Below are 24,649 nucleotides of genomic sequence, written 5' to 3' on the forward strand. Positions count from 1 at the left end.
CATATTGAGAAATAAGTGAAGAGCACCTGTAGGATGAATCCATGAGAATATTATGTATTGGCTTTGAGATCTATTTTTATTTTGTAAGTGCTTTTTACACAATTTAAGTTTTATTTTAATATCCTAGGGAGTCATCATTACTGGATCCCATGGAATCTATGGATACCCTAGAAGAACAAAGAGTACATAGCCCCCCTGCTTCATTAGTTCCAAGAATTCATGTGATTTTAGCCCAAAAATTGCAGCACATCAATCCACTCTTGCCTGCTTTTCTTAAGGAAGAGGAGAACAAAAGCTGTAAGTTTAAAAAAAAAAATTAGTGATTCCTTAATAAAGCTTGTTACATAATGTTTTGTAGCTCCTATTAATAGGTTAATTATAATGTAGGGAATTTTTTTTTTTTTTTTTTAGATTTTATTAATTTAATTCCTTTTTGTTTTGTTTTTATCTCCTTCATTTCCAAGTATATCCTCCCCTATTATCCAGAAAGACATCATTTGTAAAAGAATTCTTACTAAAAAGTAAGAGGGGGAAAAACATAAGTTCAATATAAATCAACAAGCCATCCTATAAGCCTGGCAATATATATAATTGGGGAGAAATTATTAAGATGTATGATTGCATGTATCCTAATATGATGTAAAAGAGAATGTCATATAATCATCAAAAATGTAATTCTTTAGAAGAAAAATATAGTGCCATAGTAGGCCATTGTCAGTCATCTCAGTTTCTTTGTTGTCTTTTTTCAACTTTTACAATATTCTTCACAGATAAAGTGAGGGAGCAGCTGTATGTGTCTTTTTTATTAAGTGAAAATTACATTATAAAATTCAGAGGACCAAAAAGCAAGGGTTGTGTTCTGCTATTAAAATCTTTGATTGTATTTTTTTACTTTGTAATCATCATCTTTTCTTTTTGATGCGTTAGAAGAAAGTAAGAGAAGGTGCTAAAATTTTTGTTTGTATTTTCTCTTAGTTATTTCAGGATTCATGTCAGAATTATCTCCTGTGAGAGCAGAACTACTTGGGTTCCTAACCCATGCTCTTCTGGGAGATAGCTTGGCTGCTGAATACCTAATATTGCATCTCATCTCCACTGTGTAAGTTGAAATTCTGATGGAGTAGAAAATTTAAGGAGGAACTTAAGACAAGGAACATATTGTAAATTAGAATTGGAGAGAGGAATAAGTGCTTTTTAAATCAAACCTGTCATTTCTTTAATATAGATTCATCACTGCAACTTAAAATCTTAGTAAAGTTGCCTTGGATACTGATAGGCTTAGTATATTGCCCAAGGAAACACAACTAGTAGGTTTTAGGAAAAAGATTTACATGCAGGACTTCCTGACTATTCTATCATTTTGCCTCACAATTTTTGTTATATCATCTTTTAAATTTTCAAGCTCAAAATTGAATACAGAATCTGACTAGAGTTGAGTAAAATGAGAGAATTAGCTATTTCTTCATACTATTTACACATTCCAAAATGTGACCTGTTAGTTAAAAGCAAGATTGTGTGATAATCAACTATTATAGGTTTAGCTCTTCTTAGCAATGCAGTGGTCCAAGACAATTCTAAAAGACTTTAGATGGAATATGCCATTCCCATTCAGGGAAAGAATTATGGAGATTAAATGCAGATTGAAGTATACTATATTTCCTTTTTTGTTTTTTCTTTCTCGTGCATATATATATCCTATATCAGATCACTTGCTGTTTTTGGGGGGTGGGGGAGGGAAGAAAAACTTGGAAATCAAAATCTTACAAAAGTGAATGTTGAAAACTATCTTAACATGTAATCAGAAAAAAAAATATATTAAGTGAAAAAAAATGACCTGTTATTTCAAGAATAGGATTGTCATAAAAATGGCCTTTAAAAAAAAAAAATCTCCTAAATGAAAATCTTGTTAATAATGTTTTTGATAATTTTTGATTTTGCTTTTTCAGATACACAAGGAGAGATGTTCTTCCTCTAGGAAAATTCACAGTTAACTTGAGTGGTTGCCCTCGAAATAGTACCTTCACAGAACACATATATCAAATTATTCAACATCTTGTTCCAGCAGTAAGATAATTTTAAATATACTTCACATACTTGTTTTGTTTGACTTTAGAAAATTCTTGCTTTGTTTTGTTTTATACAATACTAGTATTTAATATTCAGTGATTGCCAGTCATAATTTCATCCAAAGTTAGAATGAGTATTTCTTGTTTCTTGGGTATTTTATATCTCTTAAATCTTTCTATTCTATTTTCTGGGTCTTGAGGGACACCCTTCTGGTAATGAACGTCATACCTAACTATAGCCACTTTGCAGATTAGCAGACTCATACTGGGATAGTCCTGTAAGCTTTTCCAGCCTAATATAACCATTGCTGGCACACAGCCTTTAAGAATCCATGACCACTTCCATGTCAACCAAAAATATACGGGAATAGGACTTTTGCATTCTAAATATCATCTATCTTCTAAACACATCATTTGTTGCTATTTATATAGCATATATTTGTTTCTTTTTTTTTTTTTTTTTAATTTTTACATTGTCTAAATTTTTCCTTGTGCCACTGTTTTTCCTTATTATTCTCCTAAAAATTTTTCATGATTATATTTTTTCTTTATATTAGCCCTGTTAGATGGAACAGGTATTACTATCACCACTTGTAGAACAAAAGTTAAGCAATGGAGCTTATTTGGGCCACCGTCAAGAGTAGAACCTTCATTCAGATTTCTGTTCTTTTTTTTTTCTGTCAGTTATCATTTTTAAATTAATTTTTAATCCTTAATAAAGCCTCCCTAGAAATACTGAGCCTTTTTTAGCAGAAGATAGCAGTCAAAGATTTAAAAAGCTTTTTGGGGTTGACTGGTGGAGTGTGGCATATGAGAACATTATTATGGTACCAGGCGATAGGAAAACACATAAGGAGTCCATGAAACTTGGGGAAAGAAATAAAGAATCAAAACCTGGTTAGTGAAGATCTCATACCTACAGCTGATGAGGAAATAGTAGCACACGGCTGGATGGAAAGTGCTTCAGCCAAACCACCTAACTGTTCTTAAATATGAAAGTCCTAGTTGGAATCTTGGAGGTTTTACCATTTCGTTTTTGAGAAAGACAATATATTTTCAGATTCTTTGAAATTAAAGGTTTAAATCAAAGTGATCTTTTGGCTCTGATTAGTGAAATAATTTTTTTTTTTCTCTTACATCTAAGATAAGAGAGTGTAATTTATGGTTAATCGTTCATTTGTCAAGCAATTTTTTTTAATTTTTTTAATTCGCTGGTAAATTAAAAACTATCCTTCAAGTTAATTTTTATAGTTCAATTCAAATAAGGTAGTGTATGTATTGTTCAGGCCTTGTTATACAATAGCCAAGAAAACAGTTTCACAATGACAGATTACTACTGTTAATTAAACTCATCCTAGGATCATTGTATCCAACTGTCCATAAGAAACAACAGGTTGTTGTGAACAGAACTAGATCATTGTACATGGAAACAACAACATTGTGCAATGATCAGCTTAGATTGACTTAGCTCTTCTCAGCAATGCAATAATCCTGATTAGATTACCTAGAAGACAGATTTTTTTTTCCTTTTCTTATTAAACTTTTCTTTTTTCAAAGTCTTTCCGTCTACAGATGACAATAGAGAATATGAATCTCTTGAAATTAATTCCTCACAAAGATTACACAGCTAATCGCTTAGTCAGTGGAATCTTGCAACTGTCAAATAATACTTCCCTTGTAATAGATGAGACTCAACTTGAGCAAGGACAGCTTGACACCCCAGGTAAGTACATGTATATTGTCCCTGCATTGTTGATATAAGATTATAGCTAGTTTTTGTCATTCTTTTTTGAAACTCCTAAGTTAAAAATAAAATTCATCCTAGTAACCTATATATATATGACTATATAAAGTAAAAAACTTTATATGTGACTATATAAAGTAAAAAACATGTTTTTTAGGTGCTAATTTTTTTGTTGTTGGTAATTACTAGAAAAGTAAGTTGTTAGGAGAGTATGTATCCTAAAAGCAGCTCATACTAGAATATTGATGAGTTAATAAGTGTGATCCCCATGGTTTTCAAATGAAAAAACCTTGTAAGAACAATTTTGTGCATTTCTTATTGAGTTTTCAGTGCGAAGATATCAGTTTCTCTGATCTTCACCAGTGTGGTTCCTTCCTCTAGTCCCTCTATACCTGTTCATCCTATATTCTGCTCACATCCATGTTTCTCACATACATCTCTGGAGAGTGGGCAGGGTTTCTATCCATCTTATGGAGGGCCTTCCTTGGGACCTCTTGACATTGCACAGATTACCAATATAGTACATTAAAATTTCTTTGATAATAGGCTGCATCCTATTCTCACTATACCATATATTTTTCTCAGTTATCTGCTTCCCTTCTAATTTTAGCTATGTTGGTGTTGTTTGTGTAATCAATATTGTCTATTTTATCTTATGCGATCCTCTCTTCTCCATAGTTGTAAAAAGGTACATCCTTTTTTGTTCCTCTTGATTTTTTATGTCACCCTTTATATAGTCTTATCTGTTTGGAGCTTATCTTAGTATGTGATACAAAATGTTGCTCTAATTCTGCTTTCTGTCAGTACTTTCCAGTTTTCTCAGTTGTTTTTGTAGAAAACTGAGTTCTGATCTTAATTTTATTAAATACTAGGCTACTAAACATTTTGCAGAATTTTGTTATATATTTGATCTGTTTTTTAATCAGTCATTTACATGATTTCTAGTTTGAAGTATAATTTGAAAATGGTATTGTTAGGCCTTCTTACTTACCACTTTTTTTTTTTTTTTTTTTTTTTAATTTCCCTTGTGAATCTTGACCTTTTGTTCCTCCAGATGAATTTTTTTTTTTTTTTTCCTAGCTCTCAAGTGATATTTTGGTCATTTCAAATGAGACTAAATTTAGGTAGAATTGTCATTTCTCTTATATTGGGGTGGGGTACCCATAAATAATTCATATTTCTCCATTTACTTAATTCTTTATTTCCATAAAGAATTACAACATGTAGTATATTTATATAGTTATAGAGACTCCAAAATATTTTATACATTCTATAGTTATTTTAAATGAAATTCCTTTTTTTTTCCTTCTGGGTTTCATTGATAATGTACAGAAATGCTGCTGCTTGTCTATTTTATAGTTGCAGATTTGCTTTAGTTAGTTCAATTAATTTTAATTGACTTTCTACTTTTCTCTACTTAAATCACATCTGCAAAAATCCTTCTATAAATTTCTTTTCCTTGCTATAGTCAACATTTCTAGCACTATATTACATAATAGTGGGAGATAATGGATACTGCTGCATTCTTTTTTATTGGAAAGGCCTCTAAATTGGGGTTTTGGTGGTGGTTGTTTTTTAATGGCATATCCCCATTCCTCTTGCTTGTTGTCTAAGTTCATGATGTCTATCAATAAGTAATAATTGATATTTTTTCTTTCATTAAACAGTACTGTAAAACTCTCTCATCTAATTTATATCAAGAAACTAATTTGCTTACGTGATTAAAATAAAATAACCCTCCAAATTCTTCTCTTTTACTAGGAGTCCATAATGTAACAGCACTGGGCAACCTAATAACTTGGCAGAAAGTAGATTATGACTTTAATTACCACCAGATGGAATTCCCCTGCAATATTAATGTACTTATTACTTCAGAAGGCAGATCACTGCTACCGGTATGTTGAGGGATTTTTGAATGGAGGGAAATTGTACTGAAAGGTGTGTGAATAAAAGTATACATTTTCTTATGCTTTTTTGATGCCCATTTTCTTTCCCAAATATACTTAAAATAATCATTGCTGATTATTCAGGCAGTAGAATCATTTCAAATATATAAATAACTAACATACAACATACATTTTAAATTTGTACAGAAAAGGTTTCATAACAAGAAATTTAAAACTGTCTAATTGTGTAAATTGTTACCAATCATAAGGAAAAGATAGCTGTTTTTAGGCAGAGCCAAAAAATTATAGGGTTGGTGGTGATTGTTTTTTTAAAGAGTGGTTACAGCAGCTCCTCTCCTGTTTCACATGATTGTTTTTCTCAATTGATAGTCTAATTAAAACATTTATCTTAATTGCTACTTTTAGGAGTTTGGGTCAAATTTTGCCTCCTATTATTCCTGAACAAGTAAAATTACTATTAGATATCTTCAATAACAATTATATTTTTGGTCTTAAAGTTGTCATGAAAGTGCCAATTTTCATGGAGACTTTTCTTGAACTCGTATCAAATCAAAGATTTGAATAAACTAAGAAAGTTGGAATTAGAAAATGTTAGGTCAATCTCATGAGATTTTCAAGGCAAAAAAAAAAATTGTATTTAAGTATACAACTATGATCATTGAAATAATTGTGGATTCTTTTGTTCAAGGAAAAGAACTAGTTTAGGAGACCTAAGCCATTTCAAGTTATTTCTAGGAATGCTTAAATTCTTTTTAAAAAAAAAAAATGTTGTTTGAATGTCATAATGTTGATTCTGCTCTGGAATTACCTTTTCTGCCGAATTTCCAGTGCTTCTACTGTATTTGTTCCAAGATAGCAGAGGTCTCTGTGGTTTCTGGGCCAGGAAGCGCTTCCTTAATCTACTTTGTCTTCTAGCTGGGCAGAGACAAACATGATAACCAATGGCAACCTTAGTTTAGAATACAAATGTACTTGTTAAAGAATTACGGAGGAGAATATGTGGTATGAGCAAAGCACAAAATCTTTATTTACATAGAATGTGTGAAAATTAAGCTGGCTCATGGGAGCCATGAAATTGGGAAGACAATAGATAGTCATAAAACGGAATGGAAGTTCTACTGATCATCTATTCTCATTGATAGGGGTAGGACTGTTAAGTTTGAACTCAACTTAGACATCACTGAATCCAACTTCCCTCATTTTATTGATAAGGAAAAGAAGCGCAGCCAGATTCAAGCTCAGATTCTCTCATTCCATATCTAGTACCCTTTCCACTGTCTACACTACACAGTATTCAGAGGGAGAAAATCTGTGTTGGATAGCCTCTCTATAGCCTTTAAACCTGTAGTTACCTGTGGCAGGAAAGGCACTAAAATTCTGGATAGTTAGCTTTTAAACTTATTTTGTAGATTTATAGTTCTAAGCAAAGATGGGAGGTGTTTTTTTTGTTTTGTTTTGTTTTGTTTTTTTGTTTGTTTTTTTTGCTTTGCTCCTACATTTCTTTTAATTTATGAAATAAAACAAGCATTTCCATAACAGGATAATTTTTAAAAATATTATTACACATGAAAACACAAAACTATTATATATAATTTGCTATTCCTTTTAAATATGCATAAAGTTCTTATGTAAATTTCTTTTTTTCACTTTTTTTCCTTAGTTCCCCCCTTCCTCAGGCTACCATTAGACACAAATAGGTACATACACATATACACACATGTACATATTGTGAAAATGGAATAGTTAATCACTTTGCTAATTACCTTAATTTATTCAAGTTCAAAGATGGGAGTTTTCAATGCAGTTTAAGAGAGGCATTAGAATAGCACTTGCCCCCTGTGCTGTAGGATAAAGAACAGGAAAGGTTTCTCTCTCTCCCTCTCTTTCTGACTGCGTGCATCAAGGGGATAGGAGAGAGGCAAAGAAGGAAAAATTCTGTGAAGCAAAGATTATTTGGGATATAATTGATAACGAAATTGTCAGATTGGGATATGCAAGAAATAAGACAGGTACAAATTAAACAGGATAATAATGTCTTAGGTTGTATATAATAGACAGCATGGCCTCTCTGAAGCAGTGTAGGCAAGAAGTAACATCTTTTTTGATTAACAGAAGCAGTTTGATTTAATAACACACTCATGAATAGATTTTTTCCCTGTCTTAAAGATAACATTGCAAATATTAAAGCTTTATATCAAATGTAAGCTCTTATATCAAGGGTTGTGTTTCATATAATCATGGCTGATTTTAAGTTATTAAAGATTAAGATCATGACGTGTCTTTTATGGTGAATCCCAAAAAAAGGCATCTGACTGGGGTGGGGGGGGAGGAATTGTCCTTGGGGACGGGAGAGGGGAGAACTATTCTTCCCATAAAATATCCTCCCATGCATATGTTAAGATTATATACAATTCTTTGCTGGTGAAACTGCAGAGGGTAACTCACTTCAGTGATCTTTTGAGTATTAATGACAATAGGACACAAAGTGAATATGTGAATGTGTGCTTGTCCTTTGTGCTGATCATGCTGTGGAACACATTAGGTCTTCTCACGGCCACTAGGTGTCAGACTAACACGCACCTGAAGAGTAGAATGTTCCCAGATTTTCCCATATAGTTGGTTAATCCAAGTGTAAAATGTTTTATCTTACACATTTACACATATCTAACAACAGAATTGGAATTTAGGGTTGTTTGTATTTGGAAAATCATGCAGCATTTTCAGTAATCCCAAGCTGTTTTACACTGACTGCAAAAGAACATTTCTTTAAGTAGTAATATTGTCTTTTATGTCTTATTGGCTCAGAATTTTCAAGCCCCTTCAATGGAAAACCCATTTGAGAATTTTTTTTTTAAAACCCAACCACCTTGTTCCTACTAAATTTTTATTTTAGTCTAATTTTTGTAACTTTTTCTATAATTATGATGCAACTGTATTCAATCTTGAAAATTTGTCAATTTCATTAATGACAAGACATTTATCTGACAAAAATTACTATTCATGTTGTAACCAGAAACATTCAGATCTTTTTGATAGTTTGTTTAGAAACTTGGAAATAATCATATTTTGTTTTTCTTAATAGTCAGATTGCCAGGTCCACTTGCAGCCACAAATAATTCCACCAAATATGGAAGAATATATGAGCAGTCTTCTCACAGCAGTACTCCCTTCTGTCTTGAATAAATTCCGCATTTATCTGACTGTTTTGCGATTGCTGGATTATAGCATATCTGATGAGATAACCAAGGTATGTTTGTGGCAGAGTGAGTTTTTTTGTGCTTTAGTGGGGGGGGGTAGGTTTTGTTTTTTGTTACCTTATGGGTACAGTAGCAATACAAAATTGGGAGAATGAAGTAGGAAAATGAAAATGGTTTTGTAAACATCAGAAATGTCAGATTAGGAAACAATTAAATACAAGAATGATTTTTGTGGCTTCAGGCAAGTCACTTTAGCTCAGTGTGCCATGGCTTCCTTGTTATATGAGACATTGATATTTCCTGCAGGCAGTTGAAGATGACTTTGTGGAAATGCGCAAGAATGACCCACAGAGCATAACAGCTGATGACCTCCATCGATTACTGGTTGTAGCCAGGTAAACCTCTCTCTTTCTTTGGCAAATTAGGAGGAATGTCCTCTTTGATCTTTAAAATATTTTTTTTTTTTTTGTTATGGGGATCACAGTGGATGAAGATAATGTCTAGGTGAGCCATGTAAAAAAAAGCACATGCTTTATATATCTAAAGTCCATAAAGTTAGTGAGCCATAACAAGTATCCTCTTGCCAAAATACAGAGCCCAAAATTAAAGTGAATCAAAATCTAATCTTTAAAAAAGAGCTTTTATGGGTATATGTGGCTTACCCAGCTTAACTACCGTTTCTAGTTTGTGGAATGCTAATATGTGTTAAAGATATTTCAGTTCTAGTCCCAGCTTTTCCCTACTCTGTGTGTAAGCCATATCCCTTCATTAGATTACATCTATAAAAAGAAATGTCTGTAGTCCATGAACTTTATAGTCCTTTGTTTAGATTCTGCAAGGTGCATTTGGTCTATATTTCACATCCTCATTGGGTTTTGCATTTTACATAGGTTCTTGTCTCTAAGTGCTGGTCAGACAACACTGTCAAGAGAGAGGTGGCTAAGAGCAAAGCAGCTGGAATCTTTACGAAAAACCAGGCTTCAACAACAGAAATGTGTTAATGGAAATGAACTTTAAAAAATTTTTTCTTTTACTTTAGTTTAACAGATTATGAAAAGGTAACATGCAAAGTGCAACAAGATTATTGTAAAATTGAAATATCATTTATACCATATTGTTTTGTAGATTATTTGTATCAAAACAAATGACTTTTCCTTGAAATCCAAATCATGCCTGAAAACAACTGAAGTTTATATGGTATTCAGTAAGGCCTTCTTTTAAACTTACTGATTTTATGAAGCTTTTGAAGTTTTTTTGTAATTAAACTGGTAACTGTGCAAATTATTTGATATTAAAGATTTAATATTGATAATACTGCTGATTATAACTCCATTGTCACTTTGCTTTCAGGGACTTTTGAGGGAGGTAGCACTAATAGTCCTAAGTGAAAGAGAATTCTGGTTGCTGGAGATACAATAGGATGCAGACCCAGCACCTTTCAATCTAATAAAGGGTAAAAACATGGGGATTATGTAAAGGAAAGTTCTTGGCTATGCTTGGAAAAACCTAAAGTTTAAAAGGTGGAGGAGAGGAAAGAAAGATTGGCTGTTGGGTGAGAGAATGTCAGGGTAGGATTGATAGGAGTTAGACCTCGAAGCCATTCCAACCAAGGGGGACAAAGAGCCCAAGGCAAGAATGAGAATAGAAGTGCACATGGTATATTTTAGCCAAATCCTGTGAGCTTGAGTTTAACAAGCAGTGAGTAGTTCTCTACCCACTCTCCCTATGTCACTTCTTGCCTGTACTACCTAGTTGTTCTGCATTTACTTTCCTTTCTAATTTCATGAAAGACAGAACAGGCCATTTCTTGGCTTGAGAAGCTCAGATAGAGCTCTCTTGTTTTCTATGATAAAATATACAAAGTCCTTTGGTGGCCATTAGAGCCTTTCAGAGCAAAGCCCAGTTCCAAAACTCTGGCTTTTATCACATTTTTTATATTCCACTTTCCAATTCAGCTGGTTTCCAGATACAATCTTTCCACAAGCATCTTGCATGTACCCCTTCTAATCTCCACTCCATTTGCTACCTTCATTCAAACTTTAGCTTGTGCTGTCTCCTGTCTCTCCCACTCTGCTGTTCCAGGTGCCAATGCCCTTCCATACAAGAAATTATATTTGGCTGTCACTAGAAATAATCTTGAGAAGGGGTCACATTACTCTAATTCATACTGCATATTTCCCTTGGGCTGGAACTAATTGCCATATTTTACAAAATTGTAATTCTGAAGTTAATTCAAATGCTTGTGACACCCTCATAGAAGATTTATTTGGAATAATCAAACCTAACCATACATGATCTGATTTGCATTTAATTGTGTTTGTATTACTGAAGCACAATAGAATGTAAGCTGGGAACTTTAAACTTTTTGTTGTATCCTCAGCACCTAACATGATTCATAGCTCATATTGAAGGGATAGTAGAAGTATGAAAAGGCTAGGAAGGCAGAGGGTAGACTGCAGGATTTGAACATAGAGTTAAATTTATGCACTATTACACAAAGAATAAGCTATTGAAAGTTGTAAGTAGGGACAAGTGTACGTGAGAAGTAGGGAACCTTCTTTTGAAAAGCTCCTGGAGAAGTGGTAGAAAAGCTGAACCGGAGAAGGGAGAGAGTAGAGGGGCAGATCAGGTGGGAGACTGGGGATGGTTATCCAGGCTGTGATACAAGTTGGGATACAGATAAGACGAGGGGCATGAAGGAAAAAGAAAGGATAAGAATAAGATTTAATAAGTGTCAAGAGGATGGGGCAAGTTAACAGCTATGCGTGTGGAGGATGTAGAGAGGAGGGCACAACTCCTCAATAGAAAGGAACGTTAGCAAACAGTTTTTTGAGCTCCAGTGAAAATAGTGTCAGAAGTATGGGCAGCATTGATAGGAGGTGCTGAGCCAAGGACAGAAGCGCCAGGAGAAAAAAAGTTAAGGGGGTAGAGTGAAGGATTTGGTCATGGACAAGGAGCACAGGAAAGGAATTTCTGTGAGTCATGAGGAAGTCACTGATGACATGGGAGAGAGATTTCAGTAAAAGTAGCTTGAATGTTGAAAGAAAACGAGTATCAAGTGAGAATACACTTTCCCTCCCCTCCCCCCAAAACATTACAAATCTTTAAGGTATATAGATGGACAAAAATGAAGTAGGGTGCTTCATTTCCCTTCTTGTTCCAAGAAAGCAGCAAAATTGTTCTAGGAAGTTAATTTTGGGGATTCATCTTCAAATGCACAATAGGCATTTGAATTTTGGTTGAATTTATTTTGATTAAAAAAAAACAAAACTAAATTACTCTCCTACTTCTGAACTCAAGAAATTTGTCAAATCTCAAAGTTATGTTGGCCTTGAAACATGCTATAATTTTTACCTCTGGTCAGTTACCCTCCAGACAGGACTGAGAAAACATTCTTCAGGTATTTAATTTATTCAGTCAGCCAGTTCTGGTCATTAGATTTCACACTAAAATAATGTTATGAAATAGTCACAGGGCGTTTCACTTAGGAGTTTAATTTATACTTAGGCTACTATGGCTTATTGACTGATTGATAGAGATGCAATCTCAAGGCTTACCTACAGACAACAGAAACGTCAACCTTATTTTAAAAAAAAGGAAAAAAAGCATTGGTTCAAATATGAGTTTCACAAGAAAGAGTTAGCATCATTTGTTCTTAAAGATCTGAATTTTGAAAATTTAAAAGAATGTTATAAAATATTTAATATAAAGATCACATTGAAAGGAATAATGTTAATGAGAAAGGGCAAAAAGTTGAAATAATAGAGCATTTTTGTTTTCTATTAAATGCACAAGCTGTCTGAAACAGAGTCTAAACCCATATATATGTATATCTTATATCTGAAACATCAGGAAGCTAATTAGGAATTAAATTTTTTATTAAAATATTTCTCATATACATCCCTTTGCATTAAAATACAATAGTATTTTATTTTAAATATACAGTGACAAGATTTTATTGACACAAAAAACACCACGTCACTAATAAAATGAATAAATAACAAAAGTTAAAATGCTTATCAAAGTTTCAACAGACATAATCTGTTCAGCTGATAATCACTTCAACACGAAAGGAAGGCTCTTGAGCCACTATACTACAATTATGACACATGTCTGAGATACCATGTGCAGTCTGCTCACAGGACATATACTAAAGCACAGGCACACAATGGTTTTATATAGTGGGGGGAATGGCTTGAAGCCATAATTTTAACAGTTTTGAAGCTTGCTACCTTTTCTCTATGGTATCTTACATGAAAATGTCATGGAAAAGTCCCTATTGTGAATTGCTAGAAACAAAATCCATTTATATTTCTACAAAGAAGTTCTTAATACTCAATAAACAGTGCACACATGTAAAGTAGTTTTTCACTTCATTCCTGAAAACACTTTAGAAGGATCTTAAGGTATCCACGTAGTGAATGGTCAGTCACACAATCTGAATATATTCAGATTTATTTTAACAACTGGGTTTTTAGTGCTGCTAGACTCTGCATATGCAAATGTGTAGGCAGTAATGTATTATGAATACTTCAAGTGGATAATCAGCTGAAAGGGTACCCTAGGTTCCTGACTACAGTATCCCAAAATTAGCTCCTTATAGGGAGATGGATGAAAATCACAGAAGCAATCATTTATCTTTTTGCATCTCTCACTCACTCTCAACTCGGTCTTAAAACAACTACTTTTAAAACTCCTATACCTAACCAATTTATCAATTACCCTACAGAAATGTTAAGACAGAAATGAGACTACAGGCTCATCAACACGACTAAAACAAGGATTAAAATACACAAAACCCCTAAATAAACAATGTACCTTATAGATAAAATATTTTATGTTTAGCTGTGAATTACCAATTAGGTAAATGTATCCAGATCCATCCTTTCAGTGGAAGCAATTTACAGATAGTACCCAAATTATGGATTCTGGAATTTAAGTAAATAGCTTGTTTGTTAGTGCCAGTGTATGACTACCTGCTGAAATCAAAATATTCTACTGTGAATATCATCTCAGGGCTCTTTGTAATTTTGAATCCTGCTCAGAATGTCTCAAAACCATTCTCCAAATATACATAATTTGCAGTTTTGATCCCCATACTCAGGCAGTACGTGTTATAATGAGGTTCTGGTATGAAATAATTTTTCTCCAGGATTATATTCAAGCCATTGAAGAACTATTTCTGATTGACTAAATCTGAATTATTCTAGTCTGACACTGGGTAAATATGTCTTTAAGTTCATTTTGTGCTACCTCATTAACTACCTCATGTTCTGCTGGGCTCTTCTGGACTTTAGCAACCGCAAAGTTTATCCCCTGGGTCAATCCAGCTTGGGTAATATTAGCAACCTGAACCATGGAGCTTCGGATCTTTGCAAAAGGTGAGACTGCTCTACTCCCGTTACTTTCTGCAGGGGAAGGTGTTGGGTTAGCTCCTGCTTCAAGTTCAAGAACACTAGATCCAGAACCTGGGGTCTTTTGAGCTATAGCAAAATGAGGTGTTTCGACTGACAAAAATTGTGGTCCTGTGTCAGAAGGGACATCCAGCTTAGAGGGTCGAGAAGGTATCTCTTTCATTACTTCTGATTTGATTTCTTTCGTCTTCCACTCATCCATGGTGGACTGAGAGTCTTCCTCAGCAGCCTGTTGAGAAGCAGCCTCGGTCTCTAACTGCTGGGTCACTTTACTTTGAGCATCTTGTACAAACCTATGGCAGTAAGCATCCATGGGCTTCACAAAGTCTATTAATACACTGTCAGCAGAGGGACTTTTCTTTATTGGAGAAGACAGTCCTTTTCCTAGGCTACTTCCATGTGGCACAATTTCAGAAGGAACATGAATGGTAATGTCAGTGCTGCTTATAGACTGAGATCGACTGCCTAATCTTGGAGCCGAAGCAATAATGCCACAACTAGGAAGAACATAGTCCACTGGCCCCACATTTTCTAAAGAATTAGCTAGTTGCCGGTCTTCTTCACACTTTGAATTTGTAAGATACTCATCAGAGTGGAATGAATCATCTGAAGATATTTCCTCATCAGATTGTATCTGACCTTTATTATCCATCACACCTTTATTTTCCATCGTTTCAAGACTACTGTCTGATTTCCAAAGATTCACTGTTAAGTTTGGTTTTAAAAAGTTGACTTTCACTTCAGGTTTTGTGAAGCTTCCTAGCTTGCGTAGGTTGCCAATACTAACATTGGATTTGGTCTGTTTCACTTTTTGATTAAGAGATGAAAATTTGCTCATCAAAAAATTCTTTCCTTGAGCCAATGATCCTTGATTTTGAGCTCTAATGCCAATGATGTCCTCATGAGGCTTGCTACTCTTCCTATAAATCGGATGAGAAAAATAGTTAAGAATTATAATTTCAAAGACTTCTAAAAAGCTACTTACAATGCCCATATTCATAAAGTGAAGCAATTCTAATTAGTAGAAAGAAGATTGGAATTGAAGCTCAAAGCCCTAGGGTCAAGTTATTTTTATTTATATCTGATCTTGGGTTTATTGGTCTATAAACTTTCATAAGGTTTCAAGGAGGAACAAACGAAATGGACAATGAAAAAGTGAACTATGCTCAGCAGCAGCATCACATTAATATAATCAACTACAGAGATTTTTACAAGAGTATTATTTAATCACAACACAAACCAAGTATTATGAGAAAAGAGAAAAAAGTATCAAACTTAGCAAAGATTGTTACATTATTACAATACTAGAGATCAATAGAATTATAAGCATCAACTAGGATTCATAAGATGCCTATTTATGTATTTCAGTACTTATATTTGATGCCAAAAAGCTAAAATTAGATGATCTAAATCTAATCCTTTGAAATAGATTACTGTCTTTAGAAAAACTGGTGAAAAATATTCAATTTTTAAATGCTATTTTGCATAATTTGCAAATTGCATCTTCTATTCCATATTCTGAAAAAACCCTAGTATTTTGCAGAATGTTAATTTGGGTTCCAAGACAATATTTAACTGTTAAAATTTGTTTTGAAATTTCCCTGAATTTTTTTGAGTTCAAAGTACCTTATACCTCTGAAGTTTGTCCCTTAAACTAGCTGGCCTTGCCCTGCTTGAAGGCAAAATATTTCTTTTTATTATTTTAGAAGTCTAAGAAATATCCTTCCTTCCCTTCTTCTCACTCTGTCTCTCTATACCCCCATACATATCTATATATACATACACATGCATATACACACATAACATATACACATACTTGCCCCTTTTTTTTCCTTGACACTCTAAAAGCCAGGAGTAGGCAATAAATTCACTCACCTCTCAAGTTTTTTCTCTATGATGGGTACATCTAAACCCATGGCTTGCTTGGTGATCTGTAGCATCTCTGCAATGCATTGAAGAGTATCTGAAACCCAGTTTACATCCTGTGAGCCTTCAAAATATACATTTTTAAAAGAGCCAATCTAATCTAAAATGAAATTTGATGCAATCTAGTCTACTTTTTTTTTAAATGGGAAAAAAAAATTTATCCCCATCAAAAAAATCCCCAAAAGTCTTAATACAGCTTTAATAACTTAAATCTTTTTCCTCCAACTTTAATGCTAAGTGGTTAACACGTGCAGAAAACACTATATGCTATATCCCTAAAAGAATAATAAGTTCTGACATTTGTATAAAATAGGGGATGTAAAAATGTGTCTGCAGCTATATAATTTACTGCAAGGTCACACTGAGACTTTCCATCACTGAGAATTACATCAATATAATCTACGTTCTACATCCTCTGTTGCTTTTTAAAAATTGCATCCCATCTCAGGATAAATCATCTACTGAGGCTCATCTATCTCCACTCAGAATGAAGACACAATTTCTCTTATTATCTTTACCTTTTCCATCCTCTTCTGAGTTACGCACCACTGCTCGAAGGGTATGAAAATAGCCAGTTGCTTCTTTATACTTATAGTGTAACCTCATGCAGGAAAACTTTGGTTTCCCAAAAAGAGTGGGCTCAGGACCTAGAAACCCAAATGAATATCATATAGTTTAAATGACCTTTAAGACAATCCAAACACCATTTAATATATTTTCTATCAACAACTATGCATTTAGAATACTTTTCTGTCAATCTTATTTAATCAATAAACACCTACTATGTGCTAAATTCTGGGGAAGAAGAAATTCCCTGCTCTCAAAAAGCTGATGATCTAATGGGAAAGATGAGAAGCAAAAACTCTATGATGGGTAAATAGGAAATAAAAGACCTAAAATTTTAAGAGGGATTGGGAAAGTCTTCCTATAGAAAGGACTTTTAGTTGGAACTTAAAGGAAGCCAGGGAAGCATTTGGTCCAGGAGGCAAGAGGGAAATGGGAGGGACACCTGGTGATCCACCCTTTAGGAAGCCTCCTTAGTCAGGGCTGAGGTAAGAGGGGCCTGCAGCAGAAGGAGCAGAACAGAGAAGAAAAGGGGCACATTCAGAAGGTGGACAAGCCCCAGGTAGGTCCTGGCCAGAGATGAGCTGTGGGAGTGGTGTGGTAAGAGTTGCCAAGGACAACCCTGGGCAGGCACAGTTCTCCGGCGATGCGGAAAGCAGGGGCGCAAAGGGTTGTCTGGGGCAAGTTCACAAGTCTACTTTTGGACAGGCTGAGTTAAGATGTCTACTGAATATTCAGTGTGAGATATCTTAAAGCCAATTGGAGATGTGAGACAGGAAGTTAGCTAAAGTTAAGGCAGGATAAGTGGGTATGAGAATTACCAGAACCCAAATGGTAATTAAATCCATAGTAGAGCTAATGAGATCACCAATAAGGCAGGACAGAAGAAGGCCCAGAACAAAACTCACGCCTCTGGGCGTGAGGAATGATCAGATTGTTAGGAAGACAACCAGGAGAAAAGAACCCCAAAAATCCAGAAAAGAAAGAATATCAAAGAGAAGATAATCAAGAACATTAAAGGCTGGAGAGAGACAGACAGATGAGGGGTTGGGGAGAGGATAATGGGTGAAGAGTAGGGCTTGTGAAGGAAAGACAGAGGGAGAGGAGGAAAGTCAATATGGTATGGTCAGTGAGAGGGATTTTGGAATTCTTGAACCAGATTGTGAAGTTTTTAACTCAAAACTTCACATCTCAATCATGACTTTTTTAAAAAGAAATCTGTCTTGTCTGTTTGGCTCACAGGGCCAAAATACTGAGAGCTATTCACCGAGAAGTTAGAAAAATTCCCCAAAATTCAAGAAACTTTCTGGTTCTAAAACAATCATATTAGTTGCTTAAACCAAAATGCCCTTTAAAGAAACAGATTAATATGTAAACAATCTAAATATTTAAATTTTACCTATTTCTATTTTCTCCAAGTTTTCCAGGCTCAGTCTTTGATACTGATTTACTTTATCAACCTCCTCATCATAACTAGATAGAGAAAGAAGTAGAATAAAGATTTAACAAGACAACTTGCAGCATGAGTACATAAAATAATCAAGAACTTTTAAGCTGTTAGAAATAACAATCTTATAAAAATGACATTTGATTGAAGAAATCATCTAATTTTTTAAATCAGAGCTTTTTTAATCAATGTGCAACTTACTAGGCCACGTAGTATGCAGAGTTAGAAAGCAGTAGCAGCACATCCACATCTTTATGAGTAGCATCAATAAGGCTAAAAAATATGGCAGGGATTAGGGAAAAATTATTTTCACAACAACCCATATTTCAAACCATCAACTACAATTTTGCATAAAGACAAATAGAACTGGTTAAAATCTATAGATAAAATATATAGTTTATCCACAAATAATGAGGACTTAACACTATTCTGATTATTGTTAACTAACTCTTTTCTCATTAAAAAAACAAAAACAAAAAAAACCCTGGAATTTTGGAAGGAAACAGCTGTTAAACTTAGCAGGTTGTAGAAAAAAGTATAAAACAGAGCAAAAATAAAGAGGCTGAGAAACACTATTAACTTATTGTTATGTGGTCCCCTCTCGAGCTTATTTTAGAGAACTAGTAAATTAAGGGAATAGAAAACTCAATCTCCATTAAGATAATAAATTGAGGGGCAGGTAGGTGAAAGTCCTAAAGTCAGAAGGACCTGAGTTCAAATATGGCCTCAGACATTTAACACTTTCTGGCTGTGTGACCCTGGGCAAATCACTTAACCCCAATTGTCATGGAAAAAAAAAATTGAAATTTCAGTATAATAAAGTAATAAGATTCAGCATTATTTCTTGACTATCAATTGTCAAAGTGAAAAAACATCAACCAATAGTATTCTTATGGGGGCACAAAAGAAATAGTACATGTAGAACATGTATATTCTTGGTTAAAACTTTTCCATGACAGTTTTATTTGTATTCTCTCTCATCAGCCACTGGGACTCCTACATTGACACCACTATATGAAACACAGGAGAAACTAAGGGCAAGCTCATACAGTCCATGTTAACTATATAAAAATCCCTTGCTTTTACACTTGTCACTGTCCAAATAACAAAATCTCCCTAAATAATGAAGGGAAGGAATAACCGGTCCTAATGATATTGCACTTTTGGTTTTATTTACAGAGATTTTATGATGATATAAACATTTACATGGAAAGAGTCTCAGGCTATCTAACAGATTTTTATGATGAAAAAGTTAGAACATTGGAATACCAGTGATTTTTTTTTTAAAGAAAGAAAAAAACAATAAATCATTTAATCTAGTTTTTAAGATATTTTTGAAACACCAAAATTGGTTACATATAGAAGGTTTTACAGAACTTGTGAAGAAGGTTTCTAAGTGTTTTTAAAGCATTTTTGGAGACTAGTGGCCTGGATCTCTCTACTATGTAATTTCATCTCAAAATTAATCCACTTTCTGTTTCTTGAAACAACTGTCACTAGCAATATTATACTTCTCAGTCATGATGAGGAGTGTTTGGGATATCCATAAATGAATGCAGCCAGAGGGGGAAAGTTCCTGAGTTTAATGGACAAGAGTTGAAGAAAAGAAGTTAAAAGCAAGATGTTTACATATAGATTGTTTCAAGGATGCATGATTTAGATGCTCCCTCAACTGACAGAATACAAGATCAGTTTATAGTCCATCATCATACCTATACTCAAAACCATTCCAACTTGATGGAATTTTCAAGGGCTAATTATGCTCTGGCAGCATAACCTTAAGCCACCTCCTCACCATAATGAGCTACCAGGACTTGAGTAGAGAACACATATGATAGCAGCATACTGCAGTTTAGAAAAGCCTTTCACATCATTCTATGGTAGAATTTACTAAGGTAGAAATTGAGCAGTGAAAAAAAAGAGGGTGAACGAATACCAAAACATTAAAACAATTTAGAGTCGGCACAGTTATCTGAGTAAAGGAAGATTGAAGGAGGGCACCACTAGCATACATGGAACATCTTTAAAGGCCATATGCAATTACCTAAAATGATGTGATACCCAAGTGTTTGTAAATTGCCATGCATCATGCAAAGAAGTCCAAATCTTTTATTATCTAAGTAAACACTGCCAATACTATCTGGCAACTGTTAATTAAAACATTAGCATCAGAAGGTCAAGAAAGAGTACTGATTCAAACTGACCTTGGATCACAATCAATAAGGGCCCATCCCCCATGGAATTTTTCATCATCAGGCAACAGTAATTTCATATAGCTCTGTAAAAGTTGGCTAATCAGTTCCTGGTGGCTTCTCTGATTTTCCTTATCCAAAGCCTCATGTTCTTTCTCCTTTGTAAATATGGAATAGAGATCTTCAGTCACAGGAATGCCTTGCATCAAATCTAAGATAGAAGGTGAGGAAATTGGAGAAAGTAGAAAAAATGCCAATAAAAGTCATTATCTTAATTTATACTTTGGAAAGAGAATGGAAAACAGGATTAGTTTAAATATATTTTTTTAAGAAAATAAGAAGGTCTATAATTCCTAAACATTTATCATATAAGAAAAAATACAAAGAATGAAGATTGAAGGTATGCATACTGATTAAAAAAAAACAAACTATAATGAATTCTGACTTTAAAAAGGTTAAAGGTTATGGGTAAACTAAAAAATGTAGATAGACGATATAATGAATAAAGTGCTAGGCCTGAAGTCAGGAAGAGCCAAGTTCAAATCCAAGCTCTGACACTTACAGACCAAGGGACTCTGAGCAAAGTCATTTAAGCCTATTTGTCCCAATCTCCTTATCTAATAAGCTGGAAAAAGAAATGGCAAACCACTCCAAGATCTCTGCCAAGAAAACTCCATATTGGATCATGATGAGTTGGACACAACTAAAATAAGTGAACAAAAACAACAATGTAGGGAAAATAAATTTTCAACCAATGAAACACAACAGCATTAATTAATCTAGAAAGACAAAATGATAAAGATTAGAAATTCTTTTGTACAATAGAAGTCTAAGTATGCTAAGATATATTTTTCTTAACTATAAAAATGATTAATAATCTTAAAAATAGAAAAGAAGGCATGTGTCATCGAAAAGGAAGCTCACAAGATATCAAGGCTTTTAACATTGAACAGCTACTGACATCTCTAAATGGGATAAAAAGACTTTCACTTTCTACTTTCAAGGACTGAGAAAAAAGTTTCGTAAATAAAAAAGCACTACAGAGATAGGAACTAGTATGCAACATTCCCTCAAAGTCATCTGCAAGGTGGTATTTTTGTGAGGGGGAAAAAAAATCAAACCGTGCTTACAGCAAGAGATCAACTCTTGTCCATGGCAAGGATCCCATAGTGACCAAAAATTTTTTTTCCAGAGAAGGAAGTTTCCTACTTTTATCCAAACAACTAACATTGTAAGTGCCTACTATGTGTCAGGCACTGTGTGAGGTGTTAAAAATACATAAAGAAACCCAACAGTCCCTGTGCCCTCAAAAGAATTAAATATTCTTTGTGATTCAATGTTTCAGTCACGTCTGACTCTTCACAGTCCCATTTGGGGTTTTCTTGGAAAAGGAATTGCAGTAGTTTGCCATTTCCTTCTGACATTCATTCTACAGATGAAGAAATTGAGGCAAACAAGGTGAAGTGACTTGCCCAGGATCATACAGCTACTAAGTGTCTGAGGCTGCATTTGAACTCAGGTTCTCCCAACTCCAGGGCTGGCATTCTCTCCAATGCCTAACCTAGCTGCCCCAAAACCTTCTTCCATGCTCAAAATAAATACTGGATACTCACACTAAACATAAAGTGATCAGAAGAAATATCTAAGGAAAACCTGGAAAGGCTTCTTGAAGGCACTATCATTTAAAAATAGCCTTGAAGGGACCAATGCATCTTAAGAGGCAAAGGTATGAAAGGAAAGAATTCTTTGCTTTCTGCTGTGCCTGTAGCACAGAATACCCAGGGGAAAAGGAATGTCAAGTTAACTTAAGTGAGAGAACAGTTTGAATTTTATCTCAGAAGCCATCTGGGAGCCACCAGAGTTTCTTGGGTTGTCAGACTATCAATTTGGTAAATAGGTGGAGAATGAATTGGAAAACGAAGAGACAAAACAAGAGACCACCAAAGGAAGTTGTGGCAGTAAGTCAGGTAAGAGGGGATGAAGATCTGAACCATGGGTAGCTGTCTGAGTAAAGAAGAAAAAGATGGGAAAAAAATGCTAAAGAGATTCCATTAACAAAACATGGTAAGCAATTAGATAGGAGGAGGTAAAAGTGAAGAGTTGGAGATCAATGATGGTAGTGCTTTTGAGAGAAAGAGGAAAATTGGGGAAGGGAAGGAATAATGAGATCTAAAAGCTGACTAGGAAATTTTGAGGCCATAAAATTTTAATTCTATGAGGCAGTGGCTTTAAACACTTCATTCTGTTTGCTCCAACTTCACTGGCTCTGTTGCACTGGAAACACAGAGACAAATACTTATAGAGAAAGATGGCTTATTTTATTAGTAGCAGTCTAAGCAACTGACATCAACAATCATTTTTTTTAAGTCATCTCGTCTGGAAAGGTAGACAATACAAAATATATTACAAAGCAGAAACTTTATTCAAGATTGACAGCCTTTTTTCCCAAAAAATGTTTACTCAAAAAAGAAATTACTAGACTAGCTATCAAAATTTAAAGAAGAGAAAAAGGATCTTACCTATGACTGCTTGTCTGTAAGCATCCTTAAAGCGATTCAGGTAATACCTATTAGCAGAATTAACTCCATCTTTCATGACTCCTGCCAATTTCCTTTCACCAGTCCTAGTGAAGTCACCCTGTGAGAGAAAAGATTGTTCTGGTATCAGGTTTAAGAAAATAGCAACACAAGTCTAAAACCCAGGATGCTGAAAAAGACTTCTAAGATGCCCCTCCAAAAGTCAGCCAAGATTCTGTTACAGAAGAATTTCGGGTGAATTGGATTGAATTCCCACTATCCCTTAAAGAACTGAAGGAATGTCTGGTTATAAAGCTTGCCTGCTCAGCCATCCTTGGCAGTTCTAATCCACAACTGTTACAAGTTGCCTTGTAAGTAACTTGGGATGGAGAGAAGGTTACAATAACTTGCTTCTGCCTTTCCTTCCTGCTAAGATAAGGAGTCCCCTTTCAGGAAAGAATGGTACCCAAATGTCAAGACCTATTTGTTATTAATGAATTCCAAAGTGTGATCCTCAATAAAACATGTGGACTGAAATGAAGAGGCAGCTTTTTCTTTACTAATGGAATAGGACTCCCCTTAAAAACTGATCTTCAAATATAGCAGAACTTGGACTATAGAAAATAAAAGCAGTTGTTCATCCTTGAAGGAGGAACATGACTCGACCAGACACAGTAACCAAAATTTTAAGATCCGGCCTTCTGTGATCTCTCCTGACTTTGCCCTCTATTTCCTTACAGTCAAGAAAGAGTTTGAAGTTTTGAGGCTTTGCTCTCTGGTCTGCCTCCCTTCCTAGTTTTATATACCAGGAGAAAAAGCATTTTTTTCTTTTGTTTTCCTGATGGACCAAAGAAAACTTCATTTTTCCATCATTCTGACTAAAAGGCCTGTCTTGTAGTTTGCTAGATGAGAATCAACTAGTAATCCACTGATATCCCTTCTGTAATATTCTTGTTTAAAACTCCATCACTTTAAAAAATATATTTGTATGCTAAGAATTTCCACTAATTTGCGTACTTGATTAAGTGTTAACTTAGACTGGGATTTTCTATTAACTACTGAGCTAATTATTTCTACTATATTCTATATACATGAGAGTTTCTTTATTTTTGTGTTCCAAATTCTCTCCCTCCTGTTGAGAAGACAAACTTGTAAGATCATAATGCATCTCTTTCTCAAGAAAAATTGTGCAGTTTTTGTGCAGTTAAGCTTAAAAGCACTGCTTATAGAACTACTTCATCTCAATAAAATTTAAAGACATTCAAAAATGGTTATCTTATTCCACACACACACACACACAAATAGATGAGCAGCAACACATATTGCTCAAATTATGGCACTCAGGTGAACAGGATCTATAAGCACATATAGTATTCCTCAATATTTTAAATAAGTATTAAAGTCAAATTACTTCAAAGGTATAAATACTACAAACTTACAAAAACATTTGAAAGGTTATTAAATTTTTAAAATATTGGTATTTCTTATTAAAATTCAGCATTGACTATGCCTTGTGTTATATATTATCCTAGTAATTTTTAAAACTTTTCATCAGTTGCTGCCCTTAAAATCATTGCAAATGGAAGATGAATGGATGTCCATCATTTGGAGAATGGTTGGGTAAATTATGGTATATGAATGTTATGGAATATTATTGCTCTGTAAGAAATGACCAA

At 34.3% G+C, this 24,649-nt stretch overlaps 2 protein-coding genes across 4 annotated transcripts in view; one reads left to right on the forward strand and one right to left on the reverse strand.

Moving 5' to 3' along the window:
• Positions 1-10,228, forward strand: part of MCMBP (minichromosome maintenance complex binding protein) — a 29,272-nt gene extending 19,044 nt beyond the window's left edge. For both annotated transcript variants that reach the window (XM_074286849.1, XM_074286850.1), the window contains exons 9-16: positions 128-297; positions 976-1,099; positions 1,947-2,064; positions 3,624-3,789; positions 5,572-5,705; positions 8,800-8,964; positions 9,221-9,309; positions 9,805-10,228. In XM_074286849.1, coding sequence (XP_074142950.1) covers positions 128-297; positions 976-1,099; positions 1,947-2,064; positions 3,624-3,789; positions 5,572-5,705; positions 8,800-8,964; positions 9,221-9,309; positions 9,805-9,931 — 1,093 coding nt within the window. In that variant the 3' untranslated portion in view covers positions 9,932-10,228. The remainder of the gene's footprint in view (positions 1-127; positions 298-975; positions 1,100-1,946; positions 2,065-3,623; positions 3,790-5,571; positions 5,706-8,799; positions 8,965-9,220; positions 9,310-9,804) is intronic.
• Positions 10,229-12,774: 2,546 nt separating this feature from the next.
• Positions 12,775-24,649, reverse strand: part of INPP5F (inositol polyphosphate-5-phosphatase F) — an 88,080-nt gene continuing 76,205 nt past the window's right edge. For both annotated transcript variants that reach the window (XM_074286847.1, XM_074286848.1), the window contains 7 exons: positions 22,977-23,094; positions 20,470-20,668; positions 18,467-18,538; positions 18,218-18,291; positions 16,773-16,901; positions 16,204-16,291; positions 12,775-15,248 (listed from right to left, as the gene is read on the reverse strand). In XM_074286847.1, the coding sequence (XP_074142948.1) occupies positions 14,105-15,248; positions 16,204-16,291; positions 16,773-16,901; positions 18,218-18,291; positions 18,467-18,538; positions 20,470-20,668; positions 22,977-23,094 (1,824 nt within the window). In that variant the 3' untranslated portion in view covers positions 12,775-14,104. The remainder of the gene's footprint in view (positions 15,249-16,203; positions 16,292-16,772; positions 16,902-18,217; positions 18,292-18,466; positions 18,539-20,469; positions 20,669-22,976; positions 23,095-24,649) is intronic.

Source organism: Sminthopsis crassicaudata, chromosome 2 (genome assembly GCF_048593235.1).
Source record: "Sminthopsis crassicaudata isolate SCR6 chromosome 2, ASM4859323v1, whole genome shotgun sequence".
NCBI classification, from domain to species: Eukaryota; Metazoa; Chordata; class Mammalia; order Dasyuromorphia; family Dasyuridae; genus Sminthopsis; species Sminthopsis crassicaudata.